This window comes from Drosophila elegans, unplaced genomic scaffold (genome assembly GCF_018152505.1).
Source record: "Drosophila elegans isolate 14027-0461.03 unplaced genomic scaffold, ASM1815250v1 contig_133, whole genome shotgun sequence".
NCBI lineage: Eukaryota > Metazoa > Arthropoda > Insecta > Diptera > Drosophilidae > Drosophila > Drosophila elegans.
Window position 1 is genome coordinate 2,382,456 of NW_024545499.1, and position 16,629 is coordinate 2,399,084.

General features: G+C 40.3%; 3 protein-coding genes across 4 annotated transcripts; all 3 read left to right on the forward strand.

Annotated features, from left to right (window-relative positions):
* The first annotated feature begins 170 nt into the window (after positions 1-170).
* Positions 171-9,251, forward strand: LOC108147578. Of its 2 annotated transcripts, XM_017274209.2 has the most exons (10): positions 171-365; positions 874-1,148; positions 1,212-1,387; positions 3,847-4,048; positions 4,105-4,309; positions 4,493-6,363; positions 6,847-6,952; positions 7,069-7,345; positions 7,411-7,648; positions 7,824-9,251. In XM_017274209.2, the coding sequence occupies exons 2-10, from the start codon at positions 977-979 to the stop codon at positions 8,537-8,539; spliced, it is 3,963 nt and encodes a 1,320-aa protein (XP_017129698.1). In that variant the 5' UTR covers positions 171-365; positions 874-976; the 3' UTR covers positions 8,540-9,251. The 2 variants fall into 2 exon arrangements, with proteins under 2 accessions (XP_017129698.1, XP_041563368.1); XM_041707434.1 differs by lacking the exon at positions 171-365 and having other exon boundaries at positions 683-1,148.
* A 1,976-nt stretch (positions 9,252-11,227) lies between these two features.
* Positions 11,228-14,834, forward strand: LOC108147569 (probable G-protein coupled receptor Mth-like 7). Its single transcript, XM_041710860.1, has 7 exons — positions 11,228-11,710; positions 11,761-11,908; positions 11,978-12,154; positions 12,254-12,505; positions 14,235-14,403; positions 14,468-14,601; positions 14,719-14,834. The coding sequence occupies exons 1-7, from the start codon at positions 11,228-11,230 to the stop codon at positions 14,832-14,834; spliced, it is 1,479 nt and encodes a 492-aa protein (XP_041566794.1).
* A 225-nt stretch (positions 14,835-15,059) lies between these two features.
* On the forward strand, positions 15,060-16,410 carry LOC108147572. Its single transcript, XM_017274157.2, has one exon. The coding sequence runs from the start codon at positions 15,265-15,267 to the stop codon at positions 16,282-16,284; it is 1,020 nt and encodes a 339-aa protein (XP_017129646.1). The 5' UTR covers positions 15,060-15,264; the 3' UTR covers positions 16,285-16,410.
* The last annotated feature ends 219 nt before the right edge of the window (positions 16,411-16,629 follow it).

Below are 16,629 nucleotides of genomic sequence, written 5' to 3' on the forward strand. Positions count from 1 at the left end.
AATAATAATAAACACCATCAATGATCAGTGATCATGTTGTTATGCTGAATACGCATGGGGATTACCCCAATTGATATTTATATTTGGTATTTTTCAAGCGTGACCACACTCGCAGCTATTTAATATACCAAACCAGCGCTTCGTCACAAACGATCTCCGAATTCGGGACTTTCCACGAAATTCAAGTCAAAGTTATGTTTTCGTTGTTGTTTGATTTTATTAAAAGTGTTACACGCTCAAATTCCAATACTAATATACACACGCACACAACAACAATAAAAAAAAAAATATTGTAAGGGTTAGGTACTGCCCCTGGTACCAGAATCAAAAAACCAAAAAGTAATAAACAAAATTCGCAGTTATAAGTAAGTACATACATATGGCGGCAGAGAATGCGAATGCTTTACAGTTCCATCAATGGAAGGGAAGCTTGCGGAATCCACTGAAGCTTCAGTTCCAGTGAACTGACTCCATCTCCGTTATTTTGAAAGGCTTTTTCATGCACACACAAGCAAACACAAAAGGGCTTGAATGCTGCGGAGTTTTCCAAATTACCTTAAAGTCAACTCAATTATTAGCCTTAACTAAAAGTAGTTATTTAATTTATTCATATAAAATGTATTTTGGGGTATTACCCAAAGTAATTTCACCACCCGTACCGTACCTTTACAAACATATAAAAGACGCTGGCGCATCGTTCGCTTATTCGTTAGCTGAACGTCGCGCCGTGCACTTCGATCGTCAGCTGCACTGCTGTTCTATATAGTATAAACATTTATGTATGTACGTCTGTGTGTGTCTCTGCCTGAGCTTTGTGTTCGCGTTGAATAACAAAAAATAAATAACCAACTTTAAATTGCGATCGTACTATAGAAAATCAGTAACAATTCGCAACTCGCGATATCAATCCTACCCCACTGTGTGATAAAAAGTGCATAAAAAGACAACAAAATAAATAAAAAAAAAACAAACCAAAATGACGAAGAATAAAAATCAAAAAAAGAAGAATGCCGCTGTAAAAAATAAAAATGGGCCCGTTACTCCGATCGATTTGTTAACGCCGCCGGCAACACCGCCAACTAACAGCGGTATCAAAGCACCCGGCAACTACGCCAATGGAATGCCTCGGAAACCGCCGGTGCCATGGGGTAAGCTATATTATAGAACCTAAATGCAATTTCATCACATCCGACTGACTTACCCGGCGACAGAGCGCGAATTTATCGGAAGTTTTCTCCTGGAGATGGCCGTGCGCCAGGTGATCAGCGCCCAGACCGAGTGGTATGTGGACAAGAGTAAGATGCGCCAGATGTTCGAGGCCCACCTCGGAGCCCTGCCCAATTGCAGCGAGGTTCGGCTGAAGCTCTCCATCCAAGGCGCCTGGAATGTGAGTACCAAATACATATGATACCATATTATCATGCTTTTCATTTCCTTTGTCCAGATACTTATACAAAAAACACTGTTCATGTACATATTTATTTGTTTTAAAGTAAGAATTGTACTGCCTTTACACTCGAAACTGATTTATATTCTAGCAATGTTTATGTTTTGAATTGGTTCTGATACCCTTGCGAAGATTACTATTATTTCAGTCAAAAGTCACGCAGGACAAAAACAAATTATTAGGACTTGCGATCCAGCCATGTCCGGCTGTATGTCCTTCCGATAGTCTGTCTGTCTTTTCGTTTTCACGCAAACTTGTCTCACAGTTTTATAAGTTTTGGCTGAAACTTTGCCAAAAGTCTTCATTTTATTGCAAAAAGTATATACCAAATAGTTCCATAGGAAAAATCGTAAAAATGAATAATAAAAATTACGGTTACTAACTTACGGTTTTAGTTTTAATAAAATTTAAAATGCATATCCAAAGACCAATTACATTTTTATGTCATTTTTTTTATGTGTACATTGATCATGTAAAAAATCTTGCCAGTTGGACTACCGGTATCCTATAGATCGAAAAATCTAGAATGCTAGCACCCATACTGATTCGCTAACCCACCCGCGATAAGAGCTGTTTTTGCATCTTTTTCCTTTGTTTTGCGCCAGCGTCAAACATTTGCTTTGTATTATCAACACAACTCACAAACACTGACATACACGATCAACGATGTGTCTAAACAATTTGCTAGCTAGACGTCTAAAAACTCGCTCAAGTATATGAGTCATTCACTTACGTGTTGGCCCCACCATATTCATCTTTTGCTGGGAAAAATTTGGGGAAACCCTTTGAGTTTTATATAAATTGGATAATCGTTTTATTAAACAGAACACAAAAGTCCAAAGCTAAGAGGATGTCAATATTATAGTTACAGGAAATCTAAAAAAAATTGTTGCTGATAGTGGTATAGTGGCTTAAAACTTGTTTGGGGGAGTCCCAGATGGTAGCGTTTTAGATTTATCGGTCTATCTATACTGGTAATTAACTACTTGTTGTTAGGTTAAAAAATACATGTAATAGACAATATTGTTGTGTATCTAGATACTTGTACCTAGTTTCGTAACCAGGTTCAATTTGTTGGTATTTTTTAACTTAGCTAGGTAAAAAATAATAAAACTATCTTACCCTTACATGTCTAAAGATTATCATTTACCCAAAGAATAAAATATGTAAGGTTTTTAGATACTTTTATATTTGTATTTATTTTTGTTTTTAAATTAGCTTGATACTAGTAAATTAAATTTTTTTTATCTTTGCATATATGTTAAAAAAAATTATTTTACTGGAACTTTAAGATTCCACAGCGTATACAAGATATTATGATGTTCATTTTTTTTTTTTTAAAGTGACTAAAGCTGGCTTTTAAACCCCTGTTACTTCTGTAAAGCTTAAAAATTCTCAAAACCTGCACAAATGTATTTTTTTTTTGTAATTGTGAACCCAAAAAGTCAAAAAGTTACATGAAAATATGACTTTTTAGTGTTAGGAAACACATTAAATTAAATTGTTTGGTTTCGAAAAAGCTTAATTTAATTTTATTTAATTTAAAAAATATTGAATTCCTTTATTAGACACCTCGGAAAGACAACCGCAACGTTCCAAGAGAAATTCAAATTCTTTTAATTGAAGATATATGTAATTTTAGAGGCACTTTAGGATCGGAGAAAGGTGTAAAATCAAAGATTATAACGATGACGGCCTATTCAGGTCAACGGTATAACCCGAGGACTTTATTATAAAGCGGAAGTATATTAAGAGTGTTTTACAGCAAAAAAAAAGTAGGAAATTCCAGTTAGTTCTAGTAGCCCACACACTTACGTATTCTTAGCTACATCGCGGAACCTTTAGCTGATGTAACATAAGTTTGTTACTTGATCCTCACATAGTAAAGGTATTCGTTGAAAAGTATGTTACAGATAGAAGGAAGTTTTTCCGACCAAATCAATGCGTATGAACTTGGAGATTTCGGAAACTATAAAAGCCAAAGATTTAGGAGTTCTAGTTATGCCTACGCAGAGCAAGTTTATTTTAAAATACGTTGTCGCCCACAAATTCCTATTCCCTGCAATTCCTATTGGGCTTTCCATTTATTCCGTGTTGTGTCTATTTGAAAACACATTCTGGGAAATAACATACAGAACTAACGCTTCAATGAAGCAGCTATTTCGCCATATGGGTGAATGATAACATCATGTGATTCCGCGTTTTTATTGTTACAAAAAACAATGCCCTCTAAATAGGCTATAGTGGATTCAAATTACGACACTGCAGATTGTAGACCGATCGCATATCGAAGGAAGGCAGACGATAAGAAGGCTATCAATAATACATACTTTTGGTTTACGTAAACAATAACAAGTAATATTAAATGCAACGTTTCGTTTCTGTCCCGATCTGAACAGATTGGATCTCTGCTTCATAGGACCAATTTTCTGATCAACACTCCGCGTGGGAATACTAACTATCGCATCAAGAGTTTCGCCTTGATGGAGTTTCGCAAGGAGAAGTTCAATTTGCTCGATGAACAACACCGTCTTCGAGATTCCATTTCCCCGGCCATTGTTTCCGGAGCTGCTGTGGAGGGCAATAAACCCATAACCGAAGGTAGTCTATCCAACTATTTTTACACTTTCCAAACTACATGAGAAATTTGATCGCAGAATACAAACTTGATACGGGGGCCAAGTCAATGCTTCTGAAATACCAAAAGACGCAGGCTCTGAAAACAGAGAACGAGTTTGAGCTCAACTCTATGGGTTGCTATATGTGCCAGGTGAACTTCGACACGATTGAAAAGTATGAGGAGCATGTGGAGGACCATGGCGATGAGTCTGATTTTAAGACCCTCAAAAAGATGGAGAAGTTGTAAGTTTTGATAGCTGCTCCTTATTTTTAAAATACAACTAAAGATAATAAGTTTATAAAAATTGTTTTGCTTTCTTATATTGTTTAATAATTTTTGTTTTGTTAGACGACTTTTAAATTTAACTTTTTTAAGAACTCAAAAAAGTTTACGTAATATAAATTGCGATATTGTCTTTACCGCAGATCTTCGTCCATGTTGACCCTCTCTTACCAGACCTGCGTGGACAGCCACTACTTTGGATTTACCTTAAAGACCGAACGCAAGGATTTGGTGGTGGACAAGTTCATCATAGTGCAGTCGCGACAGTTCTACTACGTGTACAATGCCCGTTTGCCGCTTAAGGTGCCGTCGAGCGGGGAACTTGTCTTCTTTGTGGACTCGCACGTCTTCATGATCCTCCGAGAGCAGCCTATCGTGATCGGGTTCTCCAGCCAGGGACAAAGGTTCGTTGAGCAACACCATTTCATGCGAACGGAGGCTCTGCCCAAGGCCAGTTTCAACATCAATCCATACCGGTTGTCCAACCACGAGACATTCAAGAGCAAAGGTCTTCCTCCAGCCAATCCGCCCACCCAGGTGGCGAGTGCCCTTAAGCACGATGACGCCCAGGTTCGGTTGGCGGACTTCGACAAGCACTATCGCAACTACTGCGAGAGGGGCAGGGAGATCACCCAGGAGAACCTCAGTGGTGCACTGCGCACCCTGCTCCAGGTGGAGGACATCGAACGGCTGCAGCACTATTTGGCCCTCAAGCAGTCCAAAATGGAGCTGCATCAGTTCGGACGGGAACTCTCGGTAAAGTTGCAGCTGGGTTTGACCAGTATGAGCGTGGAGGATGTGCTTTCCCCCGGCGACGATGTGCTGATCATTAACGAACGCGGCAATCCGCATTCCGGTGTACGTCAGCTGCTGGAGAACAACAACCAAGTGCTGGAACTGGCCCTCAAGGACTTCGACTCGATCTTGAAGTGGGCGCGCAAGGTGGACGAACAGTTTGGATCTCTGGACAAGCAGCCGCGCGTATACTTTGCCCGCGTCCTCGGAGTCTCCACGCAAAGGGTGCATATTACATGTGAACGCCAATTGCCGGACAACACCACATACACCCTGGTCTTCCGTCCGCTTCGAGCAGTGATGCGTTACCAGTATCGGGCTCTTCAGCAGCTTGCTCTCACCTGCGCCGCCGATGTGCAGAGGATTCTTTTTCCTGGTGACATTCCCCGAGAGTCGGTGGCCCAAGGCACCTTGGAACTGAACAACCGGCGCTTATCCAGCAACCCGGAGCAGTTGCAGGCGGTGCGTCAAATAGCACTTAGCAAGAAGCTACCGGCTCCGTACATCGTGTTCGGTCCACCGGGAACCGGCAAGACGGCGACCATTTGCGAAGCCATTTACCAGTTGTATGTGCGCCGACCGGAAACGCACATCCTGGTGCTGGCTGGTTCGAATACGGCCTGCGACGAGGTGGCACTGCGGTTGCTGCGGGCCATCGCCAAGGCTCCGGAGAGCCAGCCCCGCCCACTCACCCGCATCTTTGCCGCAAGCTGCGATCGGCGCATCGACAACATCGACGACCTGCTGCTGGAGTACTCCAACATGTACGCCCTGCACTTTTACCCTGCCGTTCAGGCGGTGCACCAGTATCGTATAGTGGTCTGCACCCTCAGTTTGGCCGGCAAGTTGTCCACAGGTGGGTTCGCCAAAGGGGATGTCTTCTCGCACGTTTTTGTGGACGAGGCGGCCGCCTCCACGGAGGCGGAGGCCTTGATGGGCATAACCTGCACCATATCGCCGACGACTAATTTGATCCTGTCCGGGGATCACAAGCAACTGGGACCGGTGCTGCAGTCGCAGCGGGCCAACGAATGGGGTCTGGGGCTGTCGTTATTCGAGCGACTGCTGCAGAGGAAGTGCTACCAGGTGGACAAGGACGGTAGCTACAACACGGCCGTGCAGACGCGACTCGTACGCAACTATCGCTCCCACCCGGAGATAGTTTCCCTGTACAGCGAGCTCTACTACGGCGGGAAACTTAAGGCTCAGGCGCCCATGGGTGAGTAGGAGATCCTAACAGCAATTTTCATCTGAAATCATAAAATCAAATGTAATTCCACTGAAAGGGTTTTTGATTTTCGGTCGCTATTCTATGATTTTTAAAAAATGTCAAGGCTTGGAAAAAATATTTGATTTTTTTTTGCATAATTTTTCACTTTTTTCGCGTTAAAAATGGCCAAAAAGTGATTTTTGTCATGTCCGTAAAATACCGACAGTACTTTTTTTGCTTTAAAAAAAAACTGAAGAAAATCGGTTCAAAACTTTTTTTTTGCAATATTTTACTCCCATAAAAAAACATGGAAAAAGAAACACAGGCGCCAACAACTGTCAAGTGCCATACCTTCCATAATTTTAAGGATCGGCTTTTTAAATTATGCCATAATTTTCTTGAAGCAAAAAAGTCGATTTTTTTAAACGTCTTCGGGTACTTTCCCTCTTAATCATATCCCCAGGGTTTATCTTTTATGTCTTTCCATTTCAGAGAATGTTTGCCGTTTTCAAAACTGGTTCCACACTTCGAATGCTGATTTTCCCATTATGTTTCATTCCGTTTTTGGTACTGTAATGAACACCAAGAGTTCTGTGAGGTGAGTTGTTAACTATTGGTAAGCAAACATAAATTTTGAACAATCTTAGAAATCTTCCGATTCGGTCAGTAGCTGACAAAACGAATTTAAATTAATTATTTTCTCTTATTGAACAGTCTGTGCAACAATAAGGAGATCGACGCTGTAATGGACTACGTCAAAGACCTTATGTACTTCGGTATCAATGGTGAGAAGGTGTTGGAGTCTGACATCGGGATCATTTCGCCGTACAAAAACCAGTACCAACGTATCCAGGAGCAGCTGAACATGCGCAACTGGTCGCAAATAGATTGCGGATCTGTTGAGCTCTTCCAGGGCAAGGAGAAGCAGGTGATCATTGTGTCCTTCGTGCGCTCCTTTACTCCCAAGCTAGGCTTCTTGAACAATGAACGGGTGAGTGTGTGTCTGGAAGTGGGGAATTAAAACAAATTAATTTAAAATAATTGTGTCTTGTTTAGCGATTGAATGTCCTGCTTTCCCGTCCGATGTCTTTGCTTATTCTGATTGGTAACCCGCGAACTCTCAGCCAGAACAACGATTTCCGGCGGATTATCGAGATGTGTCGTGACCGCAACACGCTGGTTGGAGTTCCGTATTATCGCGAGGATGTTAACCAGAATAAACAGAACGGACAGAAGTCCGTCAAAGAAGCTGTGGAACAGCCGTCACCTGGCCTGGCACAGCCGCTAAAGCGAAGTAAGGACCATTAATAAATCGAAGTTCGCCAGAGAAACACAAATCGAGATACCATTCGTATTTCTTTATAACTTGTAGAGACATTGTCATAGTTCCTATTCTCCGATGGCTTGTTTCTCTGGCTCGTCCTCCTAAAATTGTTTATAATTTTTAACCCAAATCTGTTTCCGTTCAGTTTCCAATGCCAAGAAGCCAGCTCAGGCGGTCAAGCTTTTCTACAACAAGGAGGAGCTGCTCAAGCTGGGGAATGCATATCAAACACAAAAATCTGAGCTAGACAAGTTCTTCGACGAGTTGCCAAAAGTTCCACGCTATGTGGATAACAATTCCGACTCAGTTCGTTTGATTCAGGACCAACTGAAGGATTTAAAGTTGGACAACAAAAAAACGACAGTTAAGACTGAGGTTGCTCCTCGTCCTGCTATAACTTCAGTCAATGCAGCAGCTCCAAAACCAGCACCGCGTTCTCTAGAAACCCATATCAGCAAGCCGGTATTTAAGCCCTCAGAACTCCCGGCTATTCCGCCCTTTAGACGCCCGGAACCCAAGGCCTCAGAACCCCTCTCCATACCGACCTTTGGTCGCGAGCAACGCTTTATCAACGGAGTGCCATGTGGTGTGGAATTGCCCCAAGAGCCCAGCGCCCCGCCATTGTCGCCGCCCAAAACCACCAGGTCTTCGACTTACCGTCACATTCCCAGCGGTAATCTACGCTTTGAGAATATCCGTCCCATGCCCGAAGAGTACCATCGACAGCCGCCCTTTAACGAGCAGCGACGTGCGCCGCCCTTTCGCGAGCCTCACGGTAGCTGGAACAATTTCGGATGGTCGCCACGGGCTCCTCCTACGCCCCCGCCAAGGGCGAAGAAGTCGACATGCGTCATTTCTTAATTGTAGCTTCTGCGGAGGCTACGACCAATCTATGAGGACAGTGCGGTCGCTTGGCCTAACAAGTGATCGTATTGTCCTCTTTTTGACTTTGCTATTGGCAATTGTGCGATCTGTGATCATCAATGCGCCAAGTAGCAAAACAACCTATTAAATATATTCGCACCTGATGTGCGCTCTCTCGAAAAGCAGGTTCAGAAGAATGCGGCACCGTGAATACCGCGGTGCCGTAAACTTTTGCCCCACCTTTTCTAACTGGGTCGCATCAAATGCGAATGTAATTGATTTGAACAAAGACACGGAGCTCTTAAAGTGAACACTTTTCGGTTGCAAGTGGCTTAGGTTTTTGTTTTATAGTATGGACCCGATTCCATAATATAAAGCGCAAATCTTGTGCGCGAATCAGTCATTTAGTTTGACTTTGGGTGTTTTAAACAACATCATTTATTTCAAAGAACGTGGGATTGGCATTACACTATAACTACTGCCCCCACAAAATAAAAATTCCGCAATTTTGTAACTGTATCTGTTCATATTTATTGGACTAAAATGATTTTGTATTATAAGCATCAAGTATAATCCCCAGTACAATGTACTTTCAATGTAAAGGAATAATATGTATGTACATCTTCCTGAAAAAATGATTAGAATTCCCGGATAAGTATTCATATTAAACAGACATTTTACTTTAATAAACATTTAAAATTATCCGAAAGTTCTTGTATTATTTAATTTATATTTATTTATCTAAGATTTAAAATTTAAGTAGCACAACGAAACCATTGGTGGCACGTGCTGCTTAAATTATACTGGCTTGTTTTGACACAGCATTACTGAAAAAATTAACAAAGTCATGTCCGTTTCTATATATACATATTTCTATTAAAAATCTTTACCGTTGAAACATTCGCAATTGTTTCTTTATACCATTCTTATATTTTTAATCCAAATTATATAAACTATAAATCTATAAACTTTATTAAAATCAAAAAATGTAATCTTTTGAGGTTGGAGGTGAACGGAAAAACCCAAAAAAACACTTGACGACGGGTCTTTGAAATTTTTTAGTGTTATTTGGCTCTCTCATAGCTGGCGGACGGATTTCGCCGATCTGAGTAATAGGCTTAAAAAACTTAATCTTTAATAACTTGTTAAATTCGTGAATGCTCCATCTTCAAGATAAAGTGATATTATTTTTGGTTTTCAGGCGTGTATTTTTATGAATTACTATTTGTTGTTGGAACTTTAGCAATATGTTCTCGATGACCGAATACACATATACCGCCCAACAAATGGCCTCCGCCACGTATGAAATTACTTGACAGAGTTTCGCGATTCCTGGGCTTTAGAAGGAGGGAGAAATAAAATTATACCTTGCATTTGCGTAAGTAGAATCTGCACGATAAATCTAAAATCTCGTATTTTTAAACTTTTTCCGAGATCTCGACGCTCATACGAACAGATAGACGAACAGGCAGACAGACCTGTCTAGATCGACTCTATTTCTGATCCTGATCAAGAATATATACTTAATAGGATCGAAAAGGATTCTTTCCGCCTATTGCATACTTTCAACAACTCTATGAGTAACGGCTACAAATAAAACATTAATCCAAAAAATAAATTAAGTAAAATCTTGTTCCAAATCAATACAAAATCTACGCAAACTAGTCTCTCAGTTTTAAAACTATCTGCATTGTAATTTCCCAAAAGTTGTCTTTCTAATGCAGGTAGTATATAAGTCGGATCGAGCCGGATCGGACGACTATAGCATATAGCTCCCATAGGAACAATCGGAGAAATAAATAAAAAAAATCATAACTTTGCTGTTTTCTATTTTTTTAGTTCTTCGAAATACAGAAATGGTTAAATATTTTAGAATTACCGTTAAAATTTCATCAAAATCGGACGACTATGTCTTATAGCTCCCATAGGAACAATCGGAAAAAAATACAAAAAAAATTATAACTTTGCTGTTTTTTAATTTTTTTTTTTAGTTCTTCGACATATAGTAATGGTTAAATATTTTAGAATTAAGGTTAAAATTTCATAAAAATCGGACGACTATATAATATAGCTCCCATAGAGATAATAAAAATATATAAAATAACTATCTAATAATTGAGCTGTAAATCATCATAGCTTCAATGTTTTTAGACATATACGAAAGTAAATCATAATTTTAATGTTTTCAAAAATGTTTAATTCTTGCAATAGCTTCAAGGGTATATGAACTTCGGCTTGCCGAAGTTTGTTTTCTTTCTTGTTTTATTTTTTTGCTTAAAAGACCGATTAATATTGACTACTTTCAATTTAGCCTTCACTCAAACCAACTTTCCTGATTTTGAACGCTATCGCGCATTCTACGTATTCATTTGGGCGCATTATCTTATTCCCTTGTTGCCTTTTTATCGTCATGAATTTGTAATAATTTGTATGCCATATTCGTAAAGTACGGTAAAAACATTATATTTCTAATCCCTTGGAGAATTGGTATCTGGGAGTTCAGGAGCGTATGCAGAATTTCAGCAGGGCGACCCTTATTTCGCTTATGGTTTTAAATAAATTGAACGCTAAAGGCCGGGACTGTGGTTTTGAGAAATATGCGAATGTGCGGGTCAGTTTCCTTGTAGTTAACGACCGAGGATCAGTCGAGTTGGGATTTCTGTGTCGCAGGTTCATAGATTCAAAATGCAGCTGCCTTTAAATATATTCGATTTGGTTTTTGCTCTTCTCATCATGAAGAAAATTAGGGCAGACATTCCCGGTTGTGATTACTTCGATACTGTCGATGTCTCACATGCCCAGGAGCAAAACAAATCAATTGTATATGACGGAATCGTAATTGCTGCTAACCTAACTGGAGAGTATGGCTTCCGGAAAAAGCTGGACGGATCTCCGGAGCCTGTGAAGAATCACTTAAGAGCCTGTGTCTGCAAGATGAGGCCATGCGTGCGGGTATGTTGTCCTCGCAAGAATTTGGCGGCCAATGGCAGCTGCCACGATGGGCTGAAGGAGGAGATAAAACGGGTCAATCCCTACATGTACCTAATGACGATGGATCAAACGGTGGAAAATCCGGTCCCTGTGATCGAAATGGCCGTTATAAGGGATCCGTTCTGGAATTGCGACGAGGTGCTCAGCCTGAAGAACAATGAGTACACTTTTATGCAGGTTTGCCTTCTTATCTACCATCTTTTCCAAGTGTAATACCAACTATTTAGAACGGCACCTTACTTATCCACTCGTCTGAGGAGTACCTAAACAATTACCAATACTGTCTGTACCCCAAGTTTTATTCGGACTTCCCAAAGTATATATGGGTTGTCGTCCACAGGTGCATGACGATATTGCTCCCAGGGACCCTCGAAAGTAGGTGCATTCCTGACTGTCGTTAATAACTTCCCCATTAGCTATTCTTCTTCGTTTCTGGTTTTCCAGTCTCGGTGATATCGTTGATATGTTTTATCCTTACGATCGCAGTGTATCTTTACGTTGAGAAGCTTCGAAATGTGATTGGCAAGTGCCTCATTAGCTGCATGTTCGGCAGGTTCATGGAGACCCTTAACATGGTACTGGATGACTTGAGCCTATTAAATGGCATTTGCTCATCAGCAGGTTAGTAGATCATTCAATAAACATGACTTAAAGTAGAGTCAAATCAATGGATGGACGTTTAAGAAAGCTAATAAGCCCACATTATTTGGTCTGTCGCAGGTTATAGTTTATACTTCTTCAAACTGGCTTCCAGTCTCTGGCACACAGTCATCAGCTACCATGTGTGGAAAGGATTCAAATCTATTATTCGGAACGAACCTCGTCATCAATTCCTCACCTACAGCATCTTTGTATGGGGAACTGCTTTAATCCCGACCGGAATAATTTATTTAATTAATCAATCGTGGAATAACGACTTGCATAAATGGAACTGGATGCCCTTGATCGGTTTTAGTCAATGTTCGGTGAAAGGTAGGTTGCGTAAGCTGCATTTAAGGGGGGATAACAAATAGTTTTGCTGTGTTAAATGAAAATCGATCACTTTGAGTAAAATTACACTTTTTCTAAAATACAGAACTTAGATCTCCGATTTTTCCTATTGAAGCTATAAGATATAGTCGTCTGATCTGGCCCGTTCCGATTTATACACAACCTGCAAAGAAGAAAGTCTTTTGGGAGGGTATCATTTATATAGATTTAAAACTAAAATGTTCGTTTTCGTAGAAACATACAGATGGACGGACAGAAGGACATTGCTAGACTGACGTAACTGGTGATGCTGATCAAATATACTACGTACTTCACTACTTCTAATGACTGTTAAGGGTAAATAACTAATTTTTTTTTCCTCCAGTATAATAATTGTATGATTATAAAAAATGTTTTAAAAAAAGTTTTTAACATTTTAGTTATAAATATTAAATTTTTTTCAAATTATTTTTGAATTCGTTAACTACTTTAATAACTTTTCTGTGAAATAATTGTGTTTTTAATTAGTTTTCCCTACAAAAATGGGTATGTATATATATTCTTGATCAGCATCACTAGAGAGATGAGAGTTGATCTAGCCATGTCCGTCTGTCCGCCCATTTCTACGCAAACTAGTCTCTCTATTGCAGGTAGTACATAAGTCAGAACGAGTCGGATCGGACGACTATAGCATATAGCTCCCATAGGAACAATCGGAAAAATAAATGAAAAAATATTATAACTTTCCTGTTTCTCTATTTTTTTTTTAGTGGTTAAATATTTCAGAATTACGGTTTAAATATCATCAAAATCGGACGACTATATCATATAGCTACCATAAAAACAATTTTTTTTAAAATTCTTTTTGACATTTTTTATTCATTTGACAGTTCAGAATAAGGCTTTTAATTTTATTAAAAACGGAAAACGATATTATATAGCTGCCATAGGAACACATATACGCAAATAAATCATAATTTTAAAGTTTTCAAGAATATTTAATTTTTGCTACAGCTGCAAGGGTATATGAACTTTGGGTTGCCGAAGTTTGCTTCCTTTCTTGTTTTTGTTAAAGTACAGCAATACCATGACCAGGAGTGGTCCCCATATGACTTGTATATTACAAAAATACCCTTGCTTATACATCCATTTTAAGAATTAGTCCTAAGCAAATTGGCTAAAATTATACAGTAAAATCGGTTTCTGAACCCTAAAACATCGATTTGGTTCAGACAAACAAACAAGAGGACAAATGTTTTTATTTCAAAAATCCAACTCTTGATTCTTTTCGAAATTTTTTATTGAGGTGTCATTCTGAAAGGGTGAAAACTTTTTAATAAGTAAAACAAAAAAATTTATATTAAGAATAATTTCAAAAATTTGTATAAGATTAAAAAATCTCGCCAGTGGGCCTCGTTTTCGGCATAAACCTTTTGTATGCTTTTTGGGTTTACAAGAACACAGTTTAAACGGTTTTGAAAAATTAAAAGGTTTTGAAAAATTAAAAGTCTAACAAAAGTTACAAGACTTCCAAAAGTCAATTCTTAGCTGCTGATTGGAAGAAAATATCTTAATTATTTTTTACCCAACATTGCTTTAAAATATTTTTTAAAGCAAAGGGTGAAAGAAATGTTATTCATAAAAATAAAAGAAATTTATTTTTAAAATTGAGTTTTTTGCTATTTTTCTCTGTATACTATACTATAAAAAAACCATTTACTATCGTTCACAGTTTGGAACTCTTCTTCTTGGATCTATTATTTTGGGCCTTTACAGATTCTAAGCACCTTCAATGCGGCCATGTTCACCTCGACGGCCATTCACATTCGAAAAGTGAGACGACAAATAATGAATTTCCGGCAGGAAAAGACGGCGAGCAGTCTTGATTTCAACAGTCAGACGTAAGTGCTATTTAACTTTGGTATTTAGTTGGCAGCGTGATACTCATTTTATATCGCTACCTAGTTACTTGGAGTTTCTGAGACTATCTGTTTTGATGGGCGTATCCTGGACCCTGGATTTTGTTCCTTTTTTTGCGGATAGCACCAATTTTTGGTGGCCAGTCGTTTGGGCTCTTAAATATTACCAGAAGGGCTTTGGTATTATTATTTTTATTCTTCTTATCCTTAAGCGAAGTACTATCGTACTGATTTTTAATAGGTAATATCTTAGTCGTTGTACAAGATTTTTGAGTAACCTGTTTTTTATCCTAGCAGTTTTCGAGAAAACCGGTAGCAGCAGTGTCATTACGCTAGGAGGAAAACAAACTTTACTCAATCAGCGCTATGGATCACCAAAAATTTTCCAGAATGGCACTATTTCGATATACTGAATCTGGTCTCCACCATAAAACTGGAATATGGGTGTCTTCGATAATATTTTAGCCACGACCGTAGAAGGAAGGAATATTAATATTTAGCGTTTGACTTATTTTTAAAATAACAATTTACAGACTTTATAAACGGAGTTAAACAGCTTAACCAACTTTTAATTTCGTTTAAAATGTTGTTTTTTAACAAGTTTTGATGATTAAAGTTCTAGTAGGCCCATAAAACAACCCCAGTGTCAGAAGTAATCGACTCTTTCTTTAGACATACATTTATATTTCGTTATCGCTTTCAACCAGCTGAATTAGTAAAATAAAAGTTATTAAACTTGTAAAAATTATAGTGGATCCAGCTAGTAAAGACTGAGCAGATTCTGCTACATCGCGGCCCCTAGCGAAATCCTTAAGATACCCTTTTAAGATACCCCTTTGAAAAATGCATCCATCCGGCAGGAACAGTGGTCGGAGTGCCGCTGCGGTGCCCACGCAGCACAGTCGAGGGCACACCGTCTCTGGGGTCACAGTGCGTTCCAAGTTGGCGGCACCTCTATCGACGCAGACGGCGGGAACACGCAGAGCTGTTCACGGCGGAGCCGGCGATGGAGGATCCGATGCGGCTTGGAAGCAGCCAGGTCGTCGTCTGGCCAATGCTAGTCCGCCTTCTCGGCTGGTCCAGCCCACCATAGCCTCGTCGCTGAGGGCCAGCACTTACAGGCAGGCGGCAAAGCAGCAGTTCGAGCAAGCGGCTCAGGAGAAGGAGAAGGCCACAACGGGCAGTTCCCCGTCAAAGGGCACCGAAACGGAGGTCAAGAGGCCACCCAGGCAGCGGGTGATGACCCAAGCGGCCAAACAGGCGGCCCGGGCCCGTCTCTGGCCAACCAAACCGGCGGGCGGAGGCTACACCTCGAACCTGCGCAGGAATAGGCTTCCAGTGCCCGAGGAACCTGCTCCCTTGGCGGATAGCGAGGCCTTGCTGGAAAGGGCGGAGGCCCCGGAGAGCAGGCCCCAGGAGCTGCTCGAAGCGGGCATCCAGACCAACGAGGCGGAGATCCTCGACCATGGACTAGTCCTCGGCGAAGTCAGGAGGGTGTGCCCCTCGATGCAGCTGGTGGAGCAGATCGAACGGGAGCGGCGCGAACTCAAGGCGAAGACGGAGCGCCAGTCGAAGCGCAGCTTCGCTGCCCACGAGCAGCAGGAGGAGCTGCATCTGGACGAGCTGAAAGAGTTTTCCTTGCGTAACGCCGTGACCAAGCGCACTCCCAAGAAGCCGCCACCGATCCAGTACGCCTCCTACGACAACCAGTACCAGAACGTGTTCAAGTCCATGGACGACTTCTTCACCCGAGTGCAGTCTTCTGTGCCCAAGTCCGAGTCTGTGACCAACATCCAGGAGCGCATTAAACGCAAGGAGCAGGAGCTGCTGAGCCTCTTCGATAACGTTGACCTGAACGACTGAACCCCGAAACGGATTAAATTCCATACCAGTGATTTCTCAAATTGTTTGTGTAGTATTGTAAAAGTAAAGGTACAACAAAGGATTTTGGTATTCCATTTTAAAATAAAGTACCGAATATAAAATTTATTCCCTGCCAAGTACTATAAATTCAGATAGTCAGTTTTAAAGCTATTTCGATGAAACTTTCCCAAAAGTCTTATATCGTTTTCCAATTTGAATATAAGTAAAAGCGTAATTCTAAACTATTAAACCATTACTATTTACAAAAAAAATGTATTAAAAAATTTGAAAATTAAAGAAGTAAAATTTTTCTTCATATTTTTTTATACCCTTGCAGAGGGTATT